Source organism: Hyperoodon ampullatus (genome assembly GCF_949752795.1).
Source record: "Hyperoodon ampullatus genome assembly, chromosome: 7".
In the NCBI taxonomy this organism is placed as follows: Eukaryota; Metazoa; Chordata; class Mammalia; order Artiodactyla; family Ziphiidae; genus Hyperoodon; species Hyperoodon ampullatus.
The window spans coordinates 92,934,533-92,958,912 of NC_136920.1; the positions used below are offsets into that span (position 1 = coordinate 92,934,533).

Below are 24,380 nucleotides of genomic sequence, written 5' to 3' on the forward strand. Positions count from 1 at the left end.
ACGGCAGCCCTGAGTGAGACCCCAGCGTCCGCAGTGAGATGAAGATGGGTGGAAGCTGAGAGCTTCGTCCAGAGGACTCCACCGGCCCCTGACCCTCGGAAGGCTACCATGAGTGTAAGGGGTCTCTCAGCCAGGAGGAGGCCGGGCTAGGCTCCTTCTCCAAGTTCACGTGTGGTGAGACACTAAAAACAAGTCACGGGCCAATGTTCTGTACACGACGCCCCACTCTGTGCAGACAGCTGGGGGTGACAGGTGGGCAGGCTCTGAGTTGGGTACTTAAACAGAGACAAAGGCCCCTCTGTGGTAAGGGTCTACTTCCAGGTAAAATGGAGACCAGGGGGTGGCTCTGGGCATTCTCACCTCTGTCCCTGCCCCAGAGTCAGGTTCTGGAGCAACAGAAGCGCCCAGGCTGTTAATTTAGCTGGACCTGAGCTCTAACTCGGCCTGTTGCTTACTAACCCTCGACTTTGGCCAGTTACTTCACCCCCTCTGAGCCATGGTCTCCTCACTGGTAGAACAGGAACATTTACCCCACAGAGCTGATGAGAGGATTAAGTGCGAGACCATGGATGGAGGGTGGGCATCGTGCCTGGCACACAGCGGGTGCTCAGTTAACTCCTACCTCTCCCTCCTTCTTCACGGCTGATCTCACAGACAATTACTTGCAAACCTTGGTTCTTTCCCCATGAACCAGTCCTGCCCCCAACGCACACCGAGGATGCCCTCAGCAGACAAGACGCGCGCCCGTTCCTCCTCACCAGCCACTAAGGATTCACTAAGGCTCAATTACAGATTTAGTTCCATATGCTTTTCCATTTGGAAAACCCAGAAAACAATCCTTCCCTTCAAGAACTTACAAACTAGTTAGGGAGATGAGAGTAGACAGAAGATATCAAATCAGATATGTAGTATCTAATGAAACGTTATGCTGTGTGGCATCAACTCTAAAGATTTAGGAGTTGGTAAGGGAAAGAGATCCAGCAGAAGAGCTAGGATTTGACTACATAGCAGCAGGAGCAGGAAGGATTCCAGGGAAGAGAGAGCAGACGCCCTGGTGCAGAGGCAGGAGGGGCATGAAAAGAGGCTTGCGAAGGTGCACTGAAGAGCAAGGGAGGGTGCACACTGTGGAAGTGGGAAATCTAAACCAGGCTCAAAACGAAGCACAGATCTAATTCCAGTGAGGCAAAATGCATACATGAAAACAAAAGGCCTATATACAAGTAGAGCCAGCATCCTGGAATGGGCTGGGGCGGGGCGTGTTTGGGGGGACAGAGAAAGCAACCTGGGGGCGGGGGATCCCGTAGGTGAGGAGGGGCTAGAGGAGCCTGAGGCATGGTCCTCAGGTGCGATACTCATTGTCCCTGCAGGCGACTTCTCACCCATCCCTAGGTGAGACTCCCAGCTCAGGAATGTGCCCCCTCCTCACACTAGGTCTATTCAGGAAACAGCAGGGGGCTCTTTGTCTTGGATGCCAGGCCAGGATGCAGAAAGGGATGCTGAGGCAGGATGTCAGGCGCCTCTAGAAGGTAATACAGAACTGACTACAAGGGTAGCTTGTGTTTGGGGTGAGAAGAAAAACAACAGCAACAGAGGGGGAAGCCCTGGGGGTGTCTGGTGGCCTAGTGCCAGGGGACAGTCCATCCCCGCTCTGCAAGGGTCATCCTGGCTGACTTACCACATTCCTGGGGCCGGTCCAGGTGCATTCCACCGCTGTCTGATTGACGGCCTTGGCTTTGAGGCTCGGGGCAGGTGGGCGGACTCCTCTGGTCGTGACATGCTCAAATGCCAGAGGACTGTCCCCCAAGTCAGTCTTGGCCCAGGCAGAAATCTCATAGGTTGTATGAGCTGTCAGGTTGCCAACTGGGGAAACAGGGACAAAGGGCTGGGGGCAGCAGTCAGGAATACATATCTTTATATGCACACCTTATTTTTTTTAATGTAATCTCTCCATTTAAGTGAGCCACACATGCTGTAGAATTTTTATTACTTTACAAATTCACTCGGCGTGATTTATTAAGGACTACTGCAAGCAACACACTGCATGGGCATGGGAAAATTCCTTTTAAAGCTGCCCATCTGGGGATATAAATTGGTACGACCCTCCTGGAGAGCCATTTGGCCTTGTGAGAGTCTTGAAATCCTTCCGAACCTTCAGTGCAGTTAAATGAGAGGGATCCAAAAATGTGTGCAACCAGGATGTCTGTCACAGTGTTTGTTATGGTAGAAAAAAGTATAATCATCTGACTGCCCAGCGACAAGGCAACAGTTAAATAATGTGCATCCATGAGCTTCACGTGCATTCCATGAACTATTACGCGGCCACTCAAGGTTGTTTCCAAGAATATACAATGAAACTAGAAAATTCTGTTATTTACATTCAGTGAAAAAGGCAGGATATAAAATTACATATAGTATTATTCAAATTTTATTTAAGAAGATATAAAGAAATCAATGAGGAGGAGAAGTATTAACTTAGGAACTACCCAAAATGTAAAAGTGGTTTCCCTGGGAAGTGAAAGGATAGGAAATTAAAAATTTGATTGTACCTTTTTTGTTTTCCAAATTTTCTGTAATAAACATGTGCCCCCTTTCTAATTAGGGGAAATGTTGTTAAAAACTAAGAGCAGTGAACAAAGAGGAGGATGTGCTAAGAGGACAGCCTCTGGAGTCAGAAGGACGTGGGTTCAAGGCCCAACTCTACCCTCTGTACTTGGACAAGCAAGAATGAAGTACTCAAACTCTCTGAGTTCACTTCCTTGTTGGTAAAAGATGGAGGAAGGTGACAGCACTTACACCAGCTGGCTGTTGCAGGGAACAAAAAAAGAAAATGTCTGTAAGGTGCTCAGCATGACGCCTGGCACGGAGCAAGCCCTTTGTGTGATTCAGGCAAAGGCTGGTAAGACTTTTGCTCCCGACTCTGCCAATTTCTATTGGTGTAACGTTGAGGCGATGAGACCAGAGCCTCTGGAATTACAGAGGCGTGGCTTCCCATCTTGGCTCTGCCGCCTTCTGAGGGAATGACTCAGTCCCTGAACCTTGTTTTCTCGTCCATAAAATGAGTAGATCCCACCCACCGCACTATTCTGGAGGTGTAATGTAAAACACCACACACAGAGTGCCTGGGTAAATGCCTGTATACAGTAAGTGCTCAATGTCAGCTATACTCCTGCACAGCCTCCTTAGGCAGCCTTCGGTTTCCTCCCACCAAAAAAAATATACTGTATATAACAGACCGCCTGCTAGGATTGGAAGTACTTTGCAAACAGACTAGAAGGGAAGAGTAGAAGCTCCCATGGCCTCTTCAACATTCACAAGCAGCCTTGGCCAATGAAGGTTTTGTCTTAGAAATAAATTAAAATCCTTCCTTTAGTCCATCTTCAGATAGGAGGATTTTCATTGAGACTCACTATCTGTACAGATACAGATACAAGAGGAACTGGACCCTCTTCCTTCCTTGTCTCCTTCCTTCCTTCGCTCAGTCTGTTGGTCCATTCGTTCAACAAATGTTTACTGAACGCCAATTAGGCAGCAGGCCCTGCACTACCTTGTATCAGCAAAGAAGGAGCAAACCAGGGAAGTAAAAAGAGACAGGTAACTGAACCCAGGAACTCTCTCTATTGGGAGGCAAAAAGCATCTGTAGAAGGTTCACCTGGCTTCTTTCCAGCGTTTCCTCCTTTTTAAGCCTCCAACTTCCATGAAGAGACAACAGGTGAGAAGGGGATTTGGGGAACCACCCAATGGATCCCTCACCTGGACTCAGGAGTCACTGACAGCATCTTCAATGGACAACGCCTGCCCACTCAGAACGGCTGCAGAGAAGACCCCCCACCTGTCCCGGCGCCCCACACAAGCTCTACTGCCAGGAAAGCATCTGTCTAGCCTTCCTCCTCACACACCGACCAGCTCCAGGGCGCTACCTTTGTGTGACAGTATGCTTCCTCGGAAGTTCATCGTTCTCTTCTCCTGTCTGTGGGTGTCGAATGCCCAGAAGAGGTTCACCACGTAGCCATTCACCTGCCAAGGAGCAAGAGCCATGTTACATGAACAGAACACACTCACAGAGCTCACCAGACACTAAAGGAAGATCTTCTCTGTTGGTCCTCGGGTATCTCCCTTCTTACAATGGACGGGCTAGTCCTTTGGATTCTTGAACCAGTTCCATTTGTGCTATCATTTGAATACTTATACCCCCTCCTACTTCTAAAAACAAATGTGAGATCATTTATAATACAACATATAGATTCAATGACACAAAAAATTTAATAAATTATAAAAGGACAAGAACCAATTTTAAAAGGCAGAAAGAAGGGAATTCCCTGGTGGTCCACTGGTTAGGACTCTGAGCTCTCACTGCCGAGGACCCGGGTTCAATCCCTGGTCAGGGAACTAAGATCCTATAAGCCGCGTGGCACAGCCAAAAAAAAAAAAAAAGGCAGAAAGGATAAACATTGAAAAGGTAATTAGATTATGGTAACTAAGGATCCATCTTAGCTCAGGTGGTCCTTGCAGTCAAGGCCAAGAGGTCAATACAAAGGGGGCTTGCTTCAATCTCTTTTGTCTAATAGGAGCAAACATATCCATGGGTCAGGAAAGACTACCTTTTCCAAATTCTGAGCTCACAGAAGGATTTGATATAAAGGTCTTTAAAAATATTGGCCAAGGCACCAAATTAAAATGTTTTCAAGAGCAAAGACTATAGAGACAAGGTCTACACAAGGTCATTTCTGGCATCAGCTGTCTCTGAAGCCAAGGGCATGACACCAAACTGTAGTTCAGTCAATGGCACAGGCTGTTGCTCCCACCACAGCTTCACAGACAGGGAGGGATGTGAGGAGAGACAGACGAGAAAGAACCCCATGAAAGGTGTGTGGCGACCTGAGAAACCAAAGGGACACAGATAATTACGGTGAAGTTGGTCAAGCAGATGGACCAAGCGGAGGGGAGGAAGGTGCTAGAAGGGGAGAACATTAGGTGGATCTAAGTGGATATGCTTCCGAGGTATTTGACTCTCTCCTAAGACTCACTCTTGGGAACCTCTGCATTAGCGCTCAGCACCAGGAAATCCAATAAAGCTGAAAATTACAGGGCATACATATTCTGTTAACACCAACTCTTTATTTGCACTGTAGCTGTGAACCATTTAATTATACGGTAAAAAAAAAAAAAAAAAAAAAAAAAAAAAAAAGGCACCAGGCTGAGGCAGAATAATTACATGTGAAGACTCACGTTGTTCTTTGTGGGGGGAGGAACCAACCTAGGGGTGGTAGTTTAGCTTTGCTGGATCAAGTCATTCATTTTTCTTAATCTTCCTGTCCTCTGCTGTATTGGTTCCCATGCAAAGTGAAGCCCCACCCAACCGCTGGTTTGAAATTTCCACGTTACCTTGATGTCAGTGTCCACGGACAGGGTAAAGCTTAGAGAATTTTCACCATAGCTGTCAATGTGGATGTCTGGGGCTGGGATCACTGAGAACAAAAAAGGAATTCAAAAAGAGAAACCAGGTGATGAAAAGGGAAGCAGGCAGGACTTGACAGTTTTCAGCTCAAGAGACAAAGCAATCTTTCAGTTGGGGAAGAAAGGGCATTTCTTTGGCTGCTTCTCCTCTTCCCTTTTACCACTGTTGTCCTGAAGCTGAGGTTAGGTCCACAGTTACCTGGTGAACACATAACTATCTTGGCTCAGTCAGCTATCCTGGCAATTAGGTCGAGCAGAAAAGTTCCATTATGTAAATGTCCCTCATTAACCCAGCTTCAGCCTGGTTCTGAAAGGTACAGGGATCACACTGAGAGCCACCTGTATTGGCACCAACAAATTCCCGGAGGGCTCAAGTCCTTTCTGAAGGTTGACGGCAAGCTAAGTCTTAAATCCACACTTGTAAATGCGCGTGTGGCAAAATGGAAAGCATCTGGGCTCTGGAGTCTCACAAACTGGAGTTCAAATTCCTGTTGATACAGCACTGTGTGACCTGGGGCAAGTCACCTGTCCTCATTAAGCCTGGAGATGCCCCCTGTACTTCTCAGAGGTGGGAAAATTCACTAAAATAACGCATGTCAAGTGCCTGGCACCCAACTACAGTTCCCTTTCTCTCCCGTTCCCACGACAGATTAAAGAACTGATGAGCCACTGGCATTCTCAAAAAGATCAGAGCTCAAGCTGCGAGCTGAGGGGACAAGGAGAGGGCAGCAGAGAGAAAAGACCCCTCTTGGCTCAAGTGGTGAGCATCATGCTGGTCACTGTGAAGGTCTACCCACCAGAAACCTGACAGTGTGCTGCCAGGCATAATCTAAGAGGGCTGGATGCAATCAGCATCATCACAAGATAAGATTTAAATGGCCGCTTGTGTATTAGACTCTCAGCACATATGCCTCTTATACTGGCAAGGCAAGAGAGACTCAAAGGAGTGCCTAAGACTTTGTGGCAAAGAGAGGTATCAAAATCTGGAGGAGTCTCTCCAGATGATCAGTGAAAGTGGGCTTGAGGAAAACACAGTAACCAGAAGAAGAAAGGACATTAGGAGTTTCAGGCAGCCAGCTCAGGGCAAAATAGTTCGGGTGCTGCTGTAAAGCTGACCTGGATTATAATCGTGGTGGCTGGGGACAGATCACAATCCTCTCCAGATCCCAGTTCCCTCAGCTACAAAATGAGCCTAAGAATACTCACAGGGTTGATAAGGATTAAGAGAGATCAGTTCATGTAAAACAACCCGCATGGTGCTTACTACGCAAGCAGTGCTCAAAAAATGGTGGCTTTTCTCACTGCTGTTATAATTAATCCACTGCATTCACTAAGGAAGGTGGTGATTCCGGGTGACGCCACCACTGTTTTGTACCCTGTCTTCTTACCTTATTAGGACATGAGGTCACAGATAGATCACAACTCACACTTTCTGACTTGGCACACAGTTGCCTAACACATGCCCTAACCAACACACATATGAGGAGTTGGGGTTCATCCTCAAAATCATATTAAGGAAGTTTAAGAGAAGCAGCCCCCCACTGAGATTTCCAAATGCAGGTGTGACTTATGACGAGGAATTCAAGGTACTACCTGTTTTTCTGATGACCTTCCAATGTCTCTCCTTTTCAGTATGTATGGTCAGTCTGTTCTGACTGACTTTGTAGAGGAAAATAATACCACAATCAAAACTCTCGGGGTGTGTGAACTTGGTACACTTTTTCCAATACCCACACACTCCCTGCTCCACAGACTGGCTGGCTTCACTAAGTTTAGCTGCCCCTGTCCTGATCTCAACAACACCGTATTTTACAGGTGACCAGACAGTGACTCTCCATGACCCAGAGTCTATTTCTCACAGGCTCAGATTAAAGTATAATCCCCCAAGCACGTTCCAGGCGACACTTCTGGCTTTAACACCCATCAATCCAAAGACGAAAGCCCCAAGCGCCAAAGCTACAATCAGGAAGACGAGGCTGGTCCGTCTCCCATAGAGTGCCAGAGCCTTCGTTTCACTTGCTTCAATTCACTCACTCATCCACTATTTCATCAGCTCCTACCCGACACCACCCTCGAGGCACGTGTGCAAGGCAAGGAGCCCCGCCCGGCAAGCAGGTGGAACAGCGGTTCAGGGCACAGGCTCTGGGCTCAGGAGATGAGGTTCCAATCCCAGCTCTGTCACCTGACTGACTGCGTGCAGGAGACATAACCTTTCCAGTCCCTTATCTGTTCTTATAGTTGTTCTGAGGGTTCAACGAGACGAGCTGGTGTATGCAGAGCAGGTCCACGGCGAGTCGTAAGCTATGACTCCGATCAGCTCGAGCACTAGAAACTACCACCTAAGCATCGTCGGTCGGTGCCCCTGGGGCAGTAACAAGTGTCAGCATGGCACCCTCTTAAAAACACCACAAATAACCATGGACAAGATCATCTTTACCTTGGCTGGGAAGGAAGGACTACCTTCTATTTTGGATACTGTGCCTGAGAACAAGGGCATGAAGGCCTCTGGAAATCCCTTTGTATGTTTTTATTATAACAAATGCTCAGTTCTAGAAGGAGGAATACCTTCAACAGTCGCCCCAAAAGACTTCGTGTGTAAAGCACTATGGAGACGCCCACAAAAGTGCGTGTGTCGGGGAGAGGGAGGCTGTGTGAAGTTTTCTGATCTCTGCTTCTTCATTTTCCAGTCACACTGAACGTTATTTCCAAAGGGTTATTCTATCTTCTCTAAATCTGCAGATGCTGGAATCATTTACCTTTTCCTTTTATGGTGGTAATGGATTTCGAATCGCTCCAGTTTCCTATTCCCCGACTGGTCACTGCAGCCACCTTTCAAATCAAGAGTGCGAATTAGTATGAAATACAGGCAACATACCACACAGTAAGAATCCCGAATGAGCTAAAGTGGTGAGGCTTTGGCTATAAGGGTGGAAGAAATTATACACAGAGGGATTCAGGATAGTCAGAGGCCCCAGCAACTGAAATAAGACAGGGAAAGAGACAACGGGAGGGAACCTGGGTAAAGGGAACTGTGATAGCACTGAAATTATGAAGGAGTCTGTGTATACACTTAATGGTCTCAAAACATGTTTTGCACAAAATCTCTTTTCTACTGAAGATGTTGATAATATATTTCATAAGAACCCCACAATATCATTTTATAAATGCTACTTATCATAGCTCTGTATCTCCCTGCAGCTAAAAATAAGCAGAAAAGAGGTGGGTGCAAAAGTAATTGGAGCTGGAGCACTAGCAGAATATCTGGGTTAAAAGCAGGTAAAACTGCATTACCATCAGTTGTTGGTTATCTGAGCAAAGTCTGATTTCAAGTTCTCTGTGGCCTTGGTTTATGAGACTGAAAGAAATGACAAGCTTCCAGAGCAACAGGTTGGATACTGAGCACACCACGAGTAAGCATCTCACAAAGGTAGGCACGGAGTTCTCATGAAAGGCCAGCCATCTCCCCATGTTCCAAGACCACCTGGATGGCTAAAATGCATGCGAACACTCACTCTGACGGTGTACTGAGCGTTGACCAGTAGGTTCCTTATTTCTGTCGAGTTGCTAAGAGCTCTCTGGGAGGCCCACATCTTGGAACCACTCCTGCTGTACTCCACCTGAAGTGAGGAGAAAAAAAATACTATGGACAGGTAACCAAAGGTCTGGGCATCCTGACATCTTGCAAGGAGGCAGGCAGAGAGAGGGGAAGGTGAGATGCAAGACATTCCAGAGGATGGATGATTATTTACAAGGCGACAGCAAACCACATCCTTGTCACACAGAACATGCTTCTGCCCTACCAGCCCCGGCAATCTCCCACACTTACCCGCGCACAGCCCGCTGCCAGAGGGACTTACGATGTACTCCCGAATGAGGCCGTGGCTGTGGGCGGGAGGGGCCCAGCGGCCCACGATCACTCCTTCCACCTCCCTGTGGAGCGACAGCTGGAGGTTCTGAGGGGCGTCTGGCACTGGAAAAGAGGCAACTCAGGGTTAAAGTCCATCTGCATACTCATCAACTGGAGGAATTCCCCTGAGCTCAAAACTTGGACGAGAAAGAATCCAAAGCTGCCAGTGGGACCTATCCCCTAGAACACCTTTCTTCTCTTCCAGAATGCAAGGCCTGCTTGTATTCATCACACATCTAATGACTGCACATATCAGACCACGGCTCAGTGAGTCTGATGCAGGCCGGGGGCTCACCAGGGGCTGCAGGACAGAATCACTTGGGCGGGCTAAGTCACCACTGGCCCTGGGCTTTGATGCTGAGATCTTAATTGTCAAGGACGGCATCTGCTGTCCTGAACTCTCGTACAACCAGAGAACCACTGGTGTGGCTACAAAGAAATAAAACTTACTTTCTTTTTTTTTTGGCCATGCCACGCAGCGTGCAGGATCTTAGTTCCCTGACCAGAGAGCAAACCCATGATCCCTGCCATAGCAGCCTGGGGTCTTAACCACTGGACCGCCAGGGAAGTCCCAAGACTTACTTTCTAATAGCACAGAACTTCTAAATTCAAATGAAGGGACCCCCTTCAAAGTAGGCTCCTTAAAAACTTCAGTGCTGGCATTTCTAAGACCTTTCGGGATCTCCCCTTTTGCGACTGCCTTCAGGGCCCAACTAGAAACCACATAGAAACCAGTTACAGTGCTTCCCAGTCAAACTTCATTCTGACTGCACAGTAGTTATTCATGCTGATAATCCGCTGAAGATGAATATTAAGGGTTGAACTGTATCACCTCCAACCCCAAATTCAGGTGTTGAAGTCTTAACCCCCATTACCTCAGAATGTGTATTTAGAAATAAGGTCTTAAAAAAGTCATTAAGTTAAAATGAGGTCATTGACCCTTACCCAATATGACTGGTGTCCCTATAAGAAGAGGAAATTAGGACACAGACACACACAGAGGGCAAACCACATGAAGATGGCCGTCTGCAAGCCAAGGAGGCCTCAGAATGAAACCAGCCCTAGACCTTGGACTCCCAGCCTCCAGAACTGGAAGAAAATAAATGCCTGTGGTTTAAGCCACCCAATCTGGGGTACTTCGTTATGGCAGCCTCGGCAAGTGAATACAGTGAATGTTCATCAACAAGCCATGGCCTGCAAGCCCTTGGAGGGCAGGAACTGTGTCTTATTCATCTGATTCTCCAGTGTCTAACCTAATTCCTGAGCAGTAGTAGGGACTCAGCTACCATCTGTGGAAAGAAGATCAACGAATGGGATATTTCAAAAATGGTTCCACTTAGAGTTCAGCTAAGCTAGCCCATGGTATTGCTGCCTCAGCATCCATTTTATTTAGACAAATAGGCTAAGGGGGCCTTAAGTTGACATTAGCCCCCAAGCAAGCCCTGGATCACAGCCCAAAGAGTCACAAGCAAATGCAAATCCCTAATGTGACTTCCCCAAGGGCCCTTGTGATAAAGTTTTCCCACCTCCCAGGACCTTCCCCCTTGTGCTCCTTAGGTAAGACTCCCAAGAAGTTTAACAAAACCCCCCTTTTTTGGTGTGAATTCGCCAAACCAGCCCTAGCCCAGGAACTCCACAGCACTCCACCCACAAATCCTAAAAAAGGCGTGTGCCCCAGGTCCCGCTGCTCTCTGCCTGCACCCTGCCTTGACCTCCTGCGTGGCCCCTTGAGGTACGCGTATACCGCCTTCAGAACCTGGGAGTAATAAACTTCTCTATTTCACTTTCCCTGGTGGGCTTCTGCTGACTCTCTGACACTCTCTCTGCTCTACTGAACAAATGTTATTCTAACAAAGTCATAACTCATAGATTCTTTTTTGTTTGTTTTGTTTAGCACTTCCTTAATTTTTTTTTTTTTGAATTGTAGTTAATTTACAATGTTGTTTTAGTTTCAGGTGCACCACAAAGTGATTCAGTTTATATATATATATATATATATATATATATATATATATATTCATTCTTTTTCAGATTCTTTTCCACTGTATATTGAGCATAGTTCCCTGTGCCATACAGTAGGTCCTTGTTGTTTATCTATTTTATATCTAGTAGTGTGTATCTGTTAATCCCAACCTCCTAATTTATCCCTCCCCCCAGTTTCCCTTTGGTAATTATATGTTTGTTTTCTATGTCTGTGAGTCTATTTCTGTTTTGTAAATAAGTTTGTTTGTATCACTTTTCTAGATTCCATACTTAAGTGTTATCAGGTGATATTTGTCTTTCTCTTTCTGACTTACTTCACTTAGTAAGCACTTCCTTACACTCTGGAACTACCAGATGCTCCAGGTTTATCTTGTAGATCTCCTGCCCCAGGCCTGGATTTGGCCATTTCTTCAAGGAGCCCTGTGTCCTTTTATTGAAGAAGGCATTAGAAACCTAAATCTGAATGACAGGTATGCTCAAGGCTATTAAAGTTTTTCTGGGCCTTCTCAGTTGACAAAGCAGAAAAATATGCGTGTGTACCAACCTGTGCACATACACATATCTATAAATATCTTACGTGTAACCATCTACACGCATATTAAGATAAACATAGTTCATATTAACAGCTCCAAATGTAAACATGGTTCTGATGGCAACTGCAAATGAAGAGTTCACAAAACCTGGGGAGCAAAGATCACGGGAATAAGCAGAGTCACCCAATGTCAACTACTGTGAAGGGGGAGGAACTAGGGGACTCTCTATGACCCAAGGGTTTTGGTAAATTTCCTTAAAATGAACCCACAATACTTCTGACAAGTCTCATACGTTAACAGTGATGATCTCCAAAGTACCAAATAGTGGGAAATACCTAGAGACGGAAGGTAGAGGTAGAAAGAGGGCAATGGTGGGCAGAAAAACATTATGTGTGGTGATCATTTTGTAATTATAGAAATATCAAATCACTATGTCATACACCTGCAACTAACACGGTGGTGTAGGTCAATTATACTTCAATTAAAAAAAATCGTTTTAAGACATTGAAAACAAACGTATGATTACCAAAGAGGAATGGGGGAGAGGGATAATTAGGAATTTGGGATTAACAGATACACGCTACAGTATATAAAATAAATAAACAACAAGGACCTACTGCACAGCACAGGGAACTATATTCAATATCTTGTAATAACCTATCATGGAAAAGAAATCTGAAAAAGAATACATATATATATATGTGTATAACTGAATCACTTTGCTGTACACCTAAAACCATGTAAATCAACTATACTTCAATAAAAAGAATTGTATTGAAAAAAAAAGTGACATAATAAGAACAACTCAGCCAGGACCATAAAACTTAGCCACATAGGAAGCACAAGTACTTTTATTTCCACGCTCCTGAGCATCCTGGAAAACTCTCTGAAAATCCCACATAAGGTCCTGTCCCTGCCATAAAAATAAGCTGTAGCACTTACATCCTTCTGGAGTCCTCAGGGTCACAAAGTCATTGGTGCTGTGCACCTTGCTCAGACACTGGACCTGGACTTTGACCTGATACGTGGTGTCTGGCTTCAAGACTTTCAATATTGTGTTCGTTTTATTGCTGTGGGTTTCCAGAGTCTTCCATATGCTCTCTCCAACCACCCTGGCCAAGAGAACAAAGATAGCATCACATCAAAGCAGCATGGGGTGGCTGAGATGTCTGAATCCGTCAAAAAGAGCTGCTCTGTGCACACACTGAGTTTATGGAACATCCAATGGCAACAGAAACATCATTTTCTCCCACGGCAAAGATGAGACCCACCTGTAGTAGACGTTATACACACAAGAAGCAGAGGGCATTTTCTTGGGCCGCATCCAGGTCAAAGTTACATCCCCAGAGAAGTCAGCTGTCCACTGAAGATTCTGTATTTTGTATACATTTAATTCCTCTAGAGAAAGCAAGGGGAAAAAAGAGAAATTGATATCCTATAAATCTTGGATTTCAAAGGACCCAAGAGGTTCCTTGGTTTTAGGCAGACCTACTGTGATGTGGTCAGGCCACCACCATTATCTTAAGACACCCCAGAAAAAAAAGAGTTCAGACCTTCCTATATAACCTTTCCCAAGGTCTCCTAAATTTCCAAGCATGGTCTTTCTCCTTGCATTTCACCTCCTTGTCTGCACTGATTTAAGCCTGATTCTCAACAGAGAATGCTACAAATCCAAAGACAATGTCATGGCAAGATCCATTACAGCTACAGACTGAAATGTTTGTGTCCCCCAGAATCCATATGCTGAAAACCTCATCCCCCATGTGATGGTATTAGGGGGTGGGGCCCTTGGGAGATGATTAGGTCATAAGGATGGAGTCCTTGAAAATGAGATTAGTGTCCTTGTAAAAGGGGCCCGAGAGAGCTCCCTCACACCTTCCACTGTGGGAGGACACAGAAAAGACAGGCTGTCTATGGACCAGGAAGTGGGCCCTCACCAGACCACCGAATCTGCTGGTGCTTCAATCTCGGACTTTCTAGCCTCCAGAACTGTGAGAAATGAGTTTCTGTTGCTTCTAAGCCACTCAGTCTGTGGTACTGTTATAGCAGCCCCCAAATGATTGCTAAATGCATTCCAGACAGAAGGATGGAGTTCACCCCACCACAAAGCCTGACGCTCTGTGGGAACAACGAGGCCTCAACACAGGGATGTCCCTCCAAAGCCAATCTAATATACTCCAATATAAAATAAAAATTAAAAAAAACTCCTATGAAAGATCAAGTTAAATTGCTTTATTTGCATAATAGAATGCACTACTGTAATTAAGCAAATCATAATTCTAAGACACTACTTAATTTTTCATAATTAGATACTATAATTTCATAGTATCTTTTGATTAAAATTATCATTATTTAAACTCAAAAAAACCCCATTCTAAGATGTAACTATTATATATAGGATGAATAAACAACAAGGTCCTACTGTATAGCACAGGGAACTATATTCAATATCTTGTGATAAAGCATAATGGAAAAGAATATTTAAAAAATAAATAAATAAAAGGATCCAAGTACCAATACAAGGACTAAAGCAAAAGAAAACAGAACAAAAAACCAAAAAAACCAAAAACACCCAATCTAAGACCAACATTTCCCTGAGAGCGGCGAGGTGAGCTGGAGGCTGCATCAGAGGCGGGACTGGGCCTCGCCTCACCTGCAGCTCCAACAGTGAGCAAGAATCTTTGCATTTTCAGACTGAGGAAGAGCTCAAGAGGGTTCAACCTCAGGGCCTACTCAGCAGGGCCGAGGGTGAGCCCGGGGTCCTGGGGGGCCACACTCACCGCTGCAGGCGCGCTCGTCGCTCTCGTCCGAGCAGTCCAGGAAGCCGTCACAGCGCTCGGAGAGCACGATGCAGGCCTCGCCGTCCTCGCACCGGAACTCCTGGCCTGTGCAGGTCAGGGTGCTGCGTGTGGCTGCAACACACGAGGGGCCACGGTCACCAAAGGTTTCTCGTGTTCGGGAAAAGGGAACTCACCAGCTTCTGCTTCAAAAGACCCTCAGGGTGGGGGTGGCGGGGACCCCACGCTGGCCTGCTAATCCCTCTTCATTTGACATTGACCAGGGGAATGTGCCTTCAGGAAGGGCCAGAGCTTTGGCGTCAAACAAATCAGGGTTTACATCCTGCTCTGTATGAGCCTGAGCTAACTGTTTAATTCAGGCGCACCTCGTTTTATTGTGCTCAGCTTTATCATACTTTGCAGATAATTGCGGTTTTTAACACACTGAGGGTTTGTGGCAGAGCAAGTGCCATTTTTCTAACTGCATTTGCTCACTTCATGTCTCTGTGTCACATTTTGGTAATTCTCACACTATTCCAAACTCTTTCATTATTATTGTATTTATTATGTTGCTCTGTGATGAGTGATCTTTTTTTTTTTTTGCGATACGCGGGCCTCTCACTGTTGTGGCCTCTCCCGTTGCGGAGCACAGGCTCCGGACGCGCAGGCTCAGTGGCCACGGCCCACGGGCCCAGCCGCTCCACGGCATGTGGGATCTTCCTGGACCGGGGCACGAACCCGTGTCCCCTGCATCGGCAGGCGGACTCTCAACCACTGCGCCACCAGGGAAGCCCCGATGAGTGATCTTTGATGTTACAAAAGGGTGGCAAAAAGATTACACCTCACTGAAGGCGCAGGTGATGGTTAGCATTTTTTAGCAATAAATTATTTTAAAATTAAGGCATGTACGTTATTTTTTAAACATATGCTATTGCACGCTTAACAGACTACAATATAGTGTAAACATAACTTTCATATGCACCAGGAAACCAAAAAATTCGTGTGACTCGCTTTATTGCAGTGGTCTGGAACAGAACCCGCAAAACCTCCGAGGTCTGCCTGTAGTGCCCAAGTTCAGTTCCCCAGTATAAAACTGGGGTGAGGGCTTCCCTGGTGGCGCAGTGGTTGAGAGTCCGCCTGCCGATGCAGGGGACACGGGTTCGTGCCCCGGTCCGGGAAGACCCCACATGCCATGGAGCGGTTGGGCCCGTAAGCCACGGCCGCTGAGCCTGCACGTCCGGAGCCTGTGCTCCGCAACGGGAGAGGCCACAACAGTGAGAGGCCCGGGTACCGCAAAGAAAAAAGAAAAAAAAAAAAAAAAACTGGGGTGACAACTCCATCCCTACTGTGTCTACAAGACCCAGTGAGATCAAGCACCTGGAGCACACCTGAGAGCAGGCATCCACGAGGTGCTGCTCTTCCTCTGCGGTACTTATTCCTAATCATCTGCTCCTGTTGCTAGTCTGCAGTCCAGAATGACCCTCTGATTTCTGGTTTGAGTGAGACTAATAGTAATGAGATGAATCACAATAGTAAGAGGCATGTCTATCGTATGTAGTCTTTTTAATTGTTTAGCTTTTCAAAGTATTTCCGCAGACAATGAAATAACGCAAATAAAGAGCACTGATGAGTTAAGAGTTATGCAACTCGTTGGCTAGAAACCATAATCTGATATTCTCTCCAGTTTGGAAAGTAGATTTAAACTGCATGAGAGGCTCTAAAAAGGAAGCAATGACAATGTAACTGCAAATGATCCTAAAAAGAAGAAAGATGAGAATGGCTACAGAAACCACATCTGCCACCCCAGGTAGGTCTGCACCGGGTCCTGGTTCAGGTACCTTGTGCCTTCATTATAGAGACTCACACCTGCCTGCTCAGCCCTGGACAGGGAGAGTTATATCAGAACCCGACCCCACCAGTAAAGAGGTTCTAAAGTCACTCTTGCTCCTCCACATCAAAGATGTCCATGTTCAGGGCTTCCCTGGTGGTGCAGTGGTTGGGAGCCCGCCTGCCGATGCAGGGGACGCGGGTTCATGCCCCGGTCCGGGAGGGTCCCACGTGCCGCGGAGCGGCTGGGCCCGTGAGCCATGGCCACTGGGCCTGCGCGTCCGGAGCCTGTGCTCCGCAACGGGAGAGGCCACAGCAGTCAAGAGGCCCGCGTACCGCAAAAAAAAAAAAAAAAAAAAAAAAAGATGTCCATGTTCAAATCCCTGGAACATGTTAAAGTCACCTTATAAGGAGAAAGGGACTCTGCAGATGTGATTGAGCTAAAGACCTTGACATAGGACTTAAGCCTGGGTTACCTGGGCAGGTCCATCCAATCACACAGGCCCTTAAAAGCAGAGACCCCGGGCCTTCCCTGGTGGCGCAGTGGTTGAGAATCTGCCTGCCAGTGCGGGGGACACAGGTTCGAGCCCTGGTCTGGGAGGATCCCACGTGCCGCGGAGCAACTGGGCCCATGAGTCACAACTACTGAGCCTGCGTGTCTGGAGCCTGTGCCCCGCAACAAGAGAGGCTGCGATAGTGAGAGGCCCGAGCACCGCGATGAAGAGGGGCCCCCACTCGCCACAACTAGAGAAAGCCCTCGCACAGAAACGAAGACCCAACACAGCCAAAAATAAATTAATTAATTAATAATTAAAAAAAAAAAAGTGGAAACCCTTTCCCAGCTGTGGTCAAAGAGGAAGATGTGAAGACCAAAGAAGGATCAGAGAGACAGAATGTTGCTGGCTTTGAAAATGGAGGAAGGAGGCCTCTAGAAGCTGAGAAAAGCAAGGAAACAGATTCTGCCCTGGAGCCTTCAGAGGACTCAGCCATGCCTTCATCTTGGTTTCAGCCAGTGAGACGTCTATCAGATTTCTGACCTACAGAACTGTAAGATAATAAATGTGTGTTATTTTAGGGCATTAAGTTTGTGGTAATTTATTACAGTGGCCATAGGAAACTAATACACACTTGAAACATTGTAATTTGTCCAGATTTACATTGGGATTCTACCTCAGTTTCCTGAGTTCAAACTGTAATTTCTCCACTGGGACTCAGAATCAGACTCCTCCTAGCTTGTGCTCCCCACCCCATGGAAATATACACACAATGTTCCATACAATGACTCTATCCATACTAGAAGAAATCCAAACAGACCACTAAACCATGGTGGTTATCCGACAGTAGAGAATCTACAACAGTGGTTCTTAATAGTCTTCTGGGGAACGTCTAAAACATACAGATTCCTAGGACCTGCCCCAAAGCTATTGAGGCAGAAACACGACACTGGGCGTGTGTCATATTTACAAGTTCCACAGTGATTCATCAGAATTGGCCAGCACTGAGGACTTCTGTTCTAGAACAAGGTGATCCTGTTTTCTATCTGAAGCACTGCATCCACTTCTGAAAACCACACTTTGAGATGTAGGTAGAGAAACTGGATAATGTTCTCACAAGAGCAACCAGGATGGTCAAGAGGAACAGGTAAAGGATCCTGGGAGCTTTTACTAGAGATGAAAAGATACAGGGTTTGGAAGTGGGAGGTGGGGGCAGAATACTATAACAGCTGTCCTCAACTGATGAGTTTCCTTATGAAAGAAGGATGAAGACTTCTCTGAATGTCTCTAGGATGGAGGTACAGAATTCAGTTTTTTCAAAGAATGCCCTAATATAGTAACTCTCAATGGGAGAAGGAAAATATTGAAACCACTTGTGAGGCTTTTTACAAATTATAATCCCCCATCCCCTGGAGAATCCTTGTATCATACAGTTCTGTCATTTGCTGAGCAAAAATTGGTTTGCCTGGGGGAGCTTGGATGGGGGGCTTGGTTACATATAAAACTGCATTAGAGCATCTAGAAAAGGTTTGAGAACTACTAGTGAACAGTCTCAGATGCGCAAGATGGAATTCATCCATCCATCCATCCAGTGAACATTTATGGAGGTCCTACTATGAATCAGCTGCTATTCAAGACGTTAAGAATATAGTGATGTGTCAAACAGACAAAGGACCTACACTCATAGAGTTTACCTTCTATTGAGAGAAACAGCAAATAAGTCAACAAATATGTTACTTTAGATAGTGATAAGAGCTACAAAGAAACATAAAGGCAGTAATAGTAAGAGAGTGATGGGGACTTTATACAGGAGAGTCAGGGAAGGACTCCAGGCTCAGAGGGGATTGTTTTGGAAAATACCAAGATCCCCATCACAGAATTACTCTGCTTGGTAAGAATGTGGTAAAATATAATCAAAGAACAGCTGAACAGTAAAGCTGGAGGATGTCCGAGGTTTCTTTATGAAACATGTCTCAATATTTTAAAAGGGAGAACATAGTTTTTAGAAACTGGGAATACGGCTGTCATTAATCTCCAAAAATTCTTAAACTGATTATTAAACAAATGATTAATGGGCACTTAGAACAGAATGTAGTGGCCCCTGCTTCTCTTAAGAAGAGGCATGTCACGCTAATCCCATTTCCTTTGCTGATACGGTTATCCAATTAATGGATTGAGGAAAATTGTGGATAGAGTACACCTTGATTTTAAGACCTTAACCAAGCAACATCCTTATGTATAAGGCAGATTTGAAACAGGCTAAAGAAACTTATTTAAAGAATACTCATTGGGCTTCCCTGATGGCGCAGTGGTTGACAGTCCGCCTACCGATGCAGGGGACGCGGGTTCGTGCCCCGGTCTGGGAAGATCCCACATGCCGTGGAGCGGCTGGGCCCATGAGCCACGGCCGCTGAGCCTGCGCGTCCGGAGCCTGTGCTCCGCAACGGGAGAGGCCACAACAGTGAGAGGCCCGCGTACCGCAAAAAAAAAAAAAAAAAAAAGAATACCCATTAATGAATTAATCCCACCCAGGAGGAAGCTCCTATTTCATTTCTTCTTTGTTAATTATGTTTAATGTTCCTCTTACTATACTTATCTGGCTCAGACATTCCTACTATTATTTTGGTAAGTGTTGGATCAATCTGCCCTGTTATTTTAATGTCCCAAAGGCCCACTTTGTTCATTCTTTTAATAGAAGTGCAGGATTTTACACTAATCCCCATTTAATTTCTCTGTGTTATTCTGGAGTATTCCTCCCTACAAGAACTTTCAACATGGTTTGATGAAAAGATCACAATTTTGTACAAAAAAATACAGAATAAAGGCCCCAGTTTGTTATTGACGAGGTGACCCTCTTTGAAGCTTAACTTTCCTATCTCTAAAATGGAGATAATACCAGAATTATTATTATGAGAAACAAAGCAGAAGCACATGACATCCTGCCTCTAGAAGTCTTCCCTGGGGGAGACGGCCCCGCTGATGACTCACGGCAGTTGGCCTCGTCCTGGCCGTCCTGGCAATCCTGATGGCCATCACAGCGCCTCCAGCTGGGGATACACTTCTTCGGGTGCCGGCACTCGAACTCAAATCGGTCACATCGCCCGAGCTGGGTGGGAGTGGAGGCAGCAGTGACATTTGCTAGAAGAAAAGATTTTTAAAATTCACTTTTTAGTACTGAGGGGCTGGCCAGCAATAGCGACCTATTGGGTGTGTTGGAGATCTCGGTGCTTTAGGAATTACGAAGGGGACCTGAACAGAAACGTGAGCTCTGGTGAAAGACGGCAGGTTGACAAGACACAGGGATCTCATCCTTCTCTCTCTCAGGCCCAAACTTAGTTGAAGACTTTGAAGACAGAGGTGAGTAAATCTTGCAGAAAGTAGAAAAAGAAAAGATTAAAGAAAAATTTTTTTAAGTTTTAAAAAAGTAAGCAGACTAGATCAGGAGATTCAACATATTACTGACGAGAGTTCCAGGAACAAAAAGAAAAGAGAGAAGAAAATACTAAGGGATATTTCAAGAAAATTTTCCAAAACTAAAATACGTAAATTTCCAGAATAAAAGAGGACATCAGTGTCCACCACATTAGATAGAAAGAGACCCACAGCAAAGCACATCACTGTGAAATTTCAACACTGGTACCAAAAGGAAGATTCTACAAGCTTCCAGACAGTAAAAACAGATTACATATAAAAGATTCAAATCAAAATGGCTTTGGATTTTCCAAGAGCTGCTTTCTGAAGACAGAAATTCAAATGTCTTCAAATTTCTGAAGGATATATATATATATATATATATATATATATATATATATATATTTACAGCCTAGAATTCCAAACCCAGCCCAATAACCAATCAGGTCTGAACAGGAAAGAAAAACACTTTCAGACAAGCAAGGCCTCAAATATACCTCCCATGTACTCTTTCTCAGGAAATTTCTGGAAAATGTGCTCTACCAAAATGTGGGATTAAACTAAAAACCAAGAGGAAAGACCTGGGATATAGAAAAAAGGAGCTGCAACGTGAGAGAAGTAAAGCGAGTCCTAAGGATGGAGAAGCAACCTCCCAGAAGATACCTGTGCCCCAGACAACCCGCACAAACCAGAGAAACTCAAGAGATAAACACCTTGAATGAAGGCCATCATCACCGTGTCCTCGGGCCCCATATCATCATATTCACCTGACAAAGCTACCAGAGGGTGTGCTCCACCAAAAGAAAAGGGAGTAAACCAAGAAAAAGCAAGACACAAGGTCCAGGAAAACGGGGAATCTAAATCAGGAGAAAGGCAAAGAGAATTCCAGGGAGGGCAGTGAAGCCCCAGGGTAAGGACAGGCAGCAGGCTGGGAGAACAGTCAGCCCAGATAGGAGAAGCCAATCTCCTCTTAAAAGGGATATCTCCAAGGGAAACAATGGAGCTGAGAAATCACCTGATACGGTGACCTTGTGGAAAGTTACACCAAGAGGCTGCTGGAAGGGAGGAAGCGCCATCAAAAGATAACCTGAGCCAGCAAACAACAACAGAAAACAATGATTAGCTTTGGGATACTGTTTGTATTCCATAGTTGGATAACTGGATTTTCAAAGGGCCTCTCCAACCCCCAGAAGCACTCTGCTAAAACAAAGTGCGTGGAGAAGAGTGGGGGAAAAAATGAGGCCAGAGGACTGGGCCAAGGCACATCATGGCGCTTACACCTGGACAGTAAGGGCACCATCAGGGGGGTCCAGGCTGGGAGAGGATATAATTACATATTAGTATGTATGAGGCTTCTTGGAAGATAAATCGCAAAGTGGCGAGACATAAGGCAGAGAACCCAGTTCAGAGACTTATCCAGTGAAGAAATAAGATCTGAGAGCTAGATGCCAATTTAACTTTACATGGGCAACATACCTAAAAAAGAATTCAAAAAAGCTGAAGGCAGCATCTAACCAGGAATCTGCTCATTGAATTAGCCCGAATTTGCTAGAGTTGGTTAACGTCCTGTTCGGTTTCAGTAGCAATTTTGAGAGAGGGACAATCAAGTTACTACATAGAGAGATGGGCCTTGGGGGAAAAGGGCAGAGATAGAAGGTTTTTTTTTTATTTGTTTTAATCTGAGAAGCATTTACGGGGCACTGGCTATTTGCCTATTATTGTGGTAGGCAGAGTGGGAGATTCAGACTAAAACACCAGGTCTGGCACAATCACTACGGAAAGGAAAGATTTATACACATGCAATGACCACGAAGCAACATGTGGCTGTTCACAGTTCAGCGCCAAAAGGACAACAGGGCAGAGTTCAATGACACTGGAAAAGGGGTGGACATCAGCTAAAGAACTCAATGAAAGCTCTGTGGGGGTGGGTCTTGAGAGGGGGAATAAAGCCCTACCTGCCTGAAAGAGGAGCCTCAATCTTTAGTCAACCTACCATTCACAGGGGGAGCTCCCGGGCTCCAGGCAGAAATTCTGATTCTATAATTTTATAAACACCCCAAGTGATTCCATTACAGGTGGGCTTCATGCTGTACTTTGAGAAATACTGACAACATATTGAGGTCTCCTTTAGCTACGAAACCTGTGTTTCTGTCTGCCCTGACCGACAGTGGGCTTCACAGAGAGGGCAAGTAGGGGGACGAGGTCGGGTCTGATAAGGGAAAGAACCCTACTGGAGGAATCTAGGCAGAGAAGAAGCAGGTGTGTCCAGGGTGGGGGAGGAGCGCAGCTTGCAGAAGTGAAAAGTAATGGCAAGCAAGGAAAGGTCAGCTCAAACAGGGCCTTGAAAATAGGACTCAGGGGTTAGGGTCTCTCTTCTGGACAAAAAGGACAAGGGGAAACCAGTGATGATTTTAAACAGGGAAGAGATGGGATGAAAACAAGTCTTAAAGGAGGAAAATCAGACTATTGACCTATAAGTTTGCTGAAAAGAATTATGTAAACCATGGCAAGCAATGATCTACTATTATTTTATTATAACTGAGTTTGAAATGGAAAACTGTTTAGGAAAGGATACAATTCTGCCTGCAGTTAAGGGTGTGCCCTAGGCGGCGGTCTCACGGTTCACCAAGACCTCCAGCAATACGGTCACTCACAAACCTCCAGAGCCTCTGTGTTCAGCCACTAGATGGCAGTGCTTACCCTTCTGTTAATAGGATGGCCGCCAGCTAGCAAGCCAGAGACTCCGGTTCTGTACCCTGCCCGACCCCCGCACCCCGCCGCCCCGAGAGTTTAATACACACAGACACCTCCCCTATAATGCCCATGGTAACCTCCTGTGAAGAGGAAGCAAAGGAGACCCAACCACAGCCAAGGAGGAAAGCAGGGCGGCTGGCCTTTCCCTACAGGAAGATCAGAGGGCAGTGATAGAAGATGACTTCTGAGTTCCCTGGGGTCTCCCTGCTCTGGAGGTGAGAAGGGGCCTGGCCACAGAGCAGAGTCCCAGAGGGCAGGATACTGCCCTCAGCCAGGCTGTGCCCAGGGTGTAGCCCCAGAGGTCCTCTCCTTAAAGCAGGTGCCACGGGCCAGGGCCGGGTCCAGCACTCACCAGGCGAGGGGCAGCCTTCCTCATCCGAGCCGTCTGCACAATCTCGGTACCCGTCACACACCCAGCTGTCCATCACGCAGGCCCCACTGCTGCAGCGGTAGTAATTGGGCAGACACGTAGAGGGCCCGGGAGTAGGGGAGGGAAGAATATGTGAATCTGAGGAAAACACCAAGCAAGGAAACCCAAAACGTTACAGGAAGCTTGATCTCAGACCCAAATGTGTCCCAGACCTAGTATGGATGTCCCAGATTTAGCTGCACCAGCCCAGGGAGGCCGGGGTCCGGCACAGTTCTGAACAGTGAAAAATCATTTATGATGGGGTGTCAGAACAGACTGTATTCTCTTCCCTTCTTTGGAATGGATTCACCTTACCTATTTGATTTGATCTGGGCTAACATTCGGATGAGTTAGTTTTCGCAGGGGCTCGTGCAGGCTGGTGGAAGGACTCGGAATGCACTGGGTGAGTGGGAGAATTAATTCCTATGGAGGATAAACCCTGTTCTGCTTAACTTAACGCCAACCTTCCCGAGACCAGCTCCGGGACAAGAACACCAGGAAGGAAAGGGACGGGCACACCGCCCACACCAGTGCTCCCCTGGCGTGTATCACGTACACATAAATGTGTCATGGCCCATGCATCACCCAGAGAGCTCGTTACAACGCAAACGCTGAGTCAGGAGGGAGGCCTCGGGTGGGGTCAGTGGCTGCGATTCTAACAAGGAGCTGTGGGTCTGCAAGCCACACTCGGGGTAGCCAGGCGCTAAAGTCCTCACTGTGCCCTGGAGAGCATAACCCTCGGAACAGGAGAAATCAACCGGGCGGCTTTCACAGTGGGATGGGGAGAGAAAAGAACTCAGAGAGTTACCCCCCGCACCCCCCCCCCCAAA

At 46.3% G+C, this 24,380-nt stretch overlaps 1 protein-coding gene across 1 annotated transcript in view; it reads right to left on the bottom strand.

The window, feature by feature from the left end:
* The window catches only part of SORL1 (sortilin related receptor 1), a 157,742-nt gene that overhangs the window by 12,521 nt on the left and 120,841 nt on the right, over nucleotides 1–24,380 (bottom strand). Inside the window, exons 31-41 of the mRNA XM_079708073.1 lie at nucleotides 23,494–23,649; nucleotides 19,965–20,114; nucleotides 14,659–14,790; nucleotides 13,150–13,276; nucleotides 12,821–12,990; nucleotides 9,313–9,425; nucleotides 8,968–9,072; nucleotides 8,212–8,284; nucleotides 5,384–5,466; nucleotides 3,919–4,015; nucleotides 1,676–1,860 (exon numbers count right to left, since the gene is read on the bottom strand). Coding sequence (XP_079564199.1) covers nucleotides 1,676–1,860; nucleotides 3,919–4,015; nucleotides 5,384–5,466; nucleotides 8,212–8,284; nucleotides 8,968–9,072; nucleotides 9,313–9,425; nucleotides 12,821–12,990; nucleotides 13,150–13,276; nucleotides 14,659–14,790; nucleotides 19,965–20,114; nucleotides 23,494–23,649 — 1,391 coding nt within the window. The remainder of the gene's footprint in view (nucleotides 1–1,675; nucleotides 1,861–3,918; nucleotides 4,016–5,383; nucleotides 5,467–8,211; nucleotides 8,285–8,967; nucleotides 9,073–9,312; nucleotides 9,426–12,820; nucleotides 12,991–13,149; nucleotides 13,277–14,658; nucleotides 14,791–19,964; nucleotides 20,115–23,493; nucleotides 23,650–24,380) is intronic.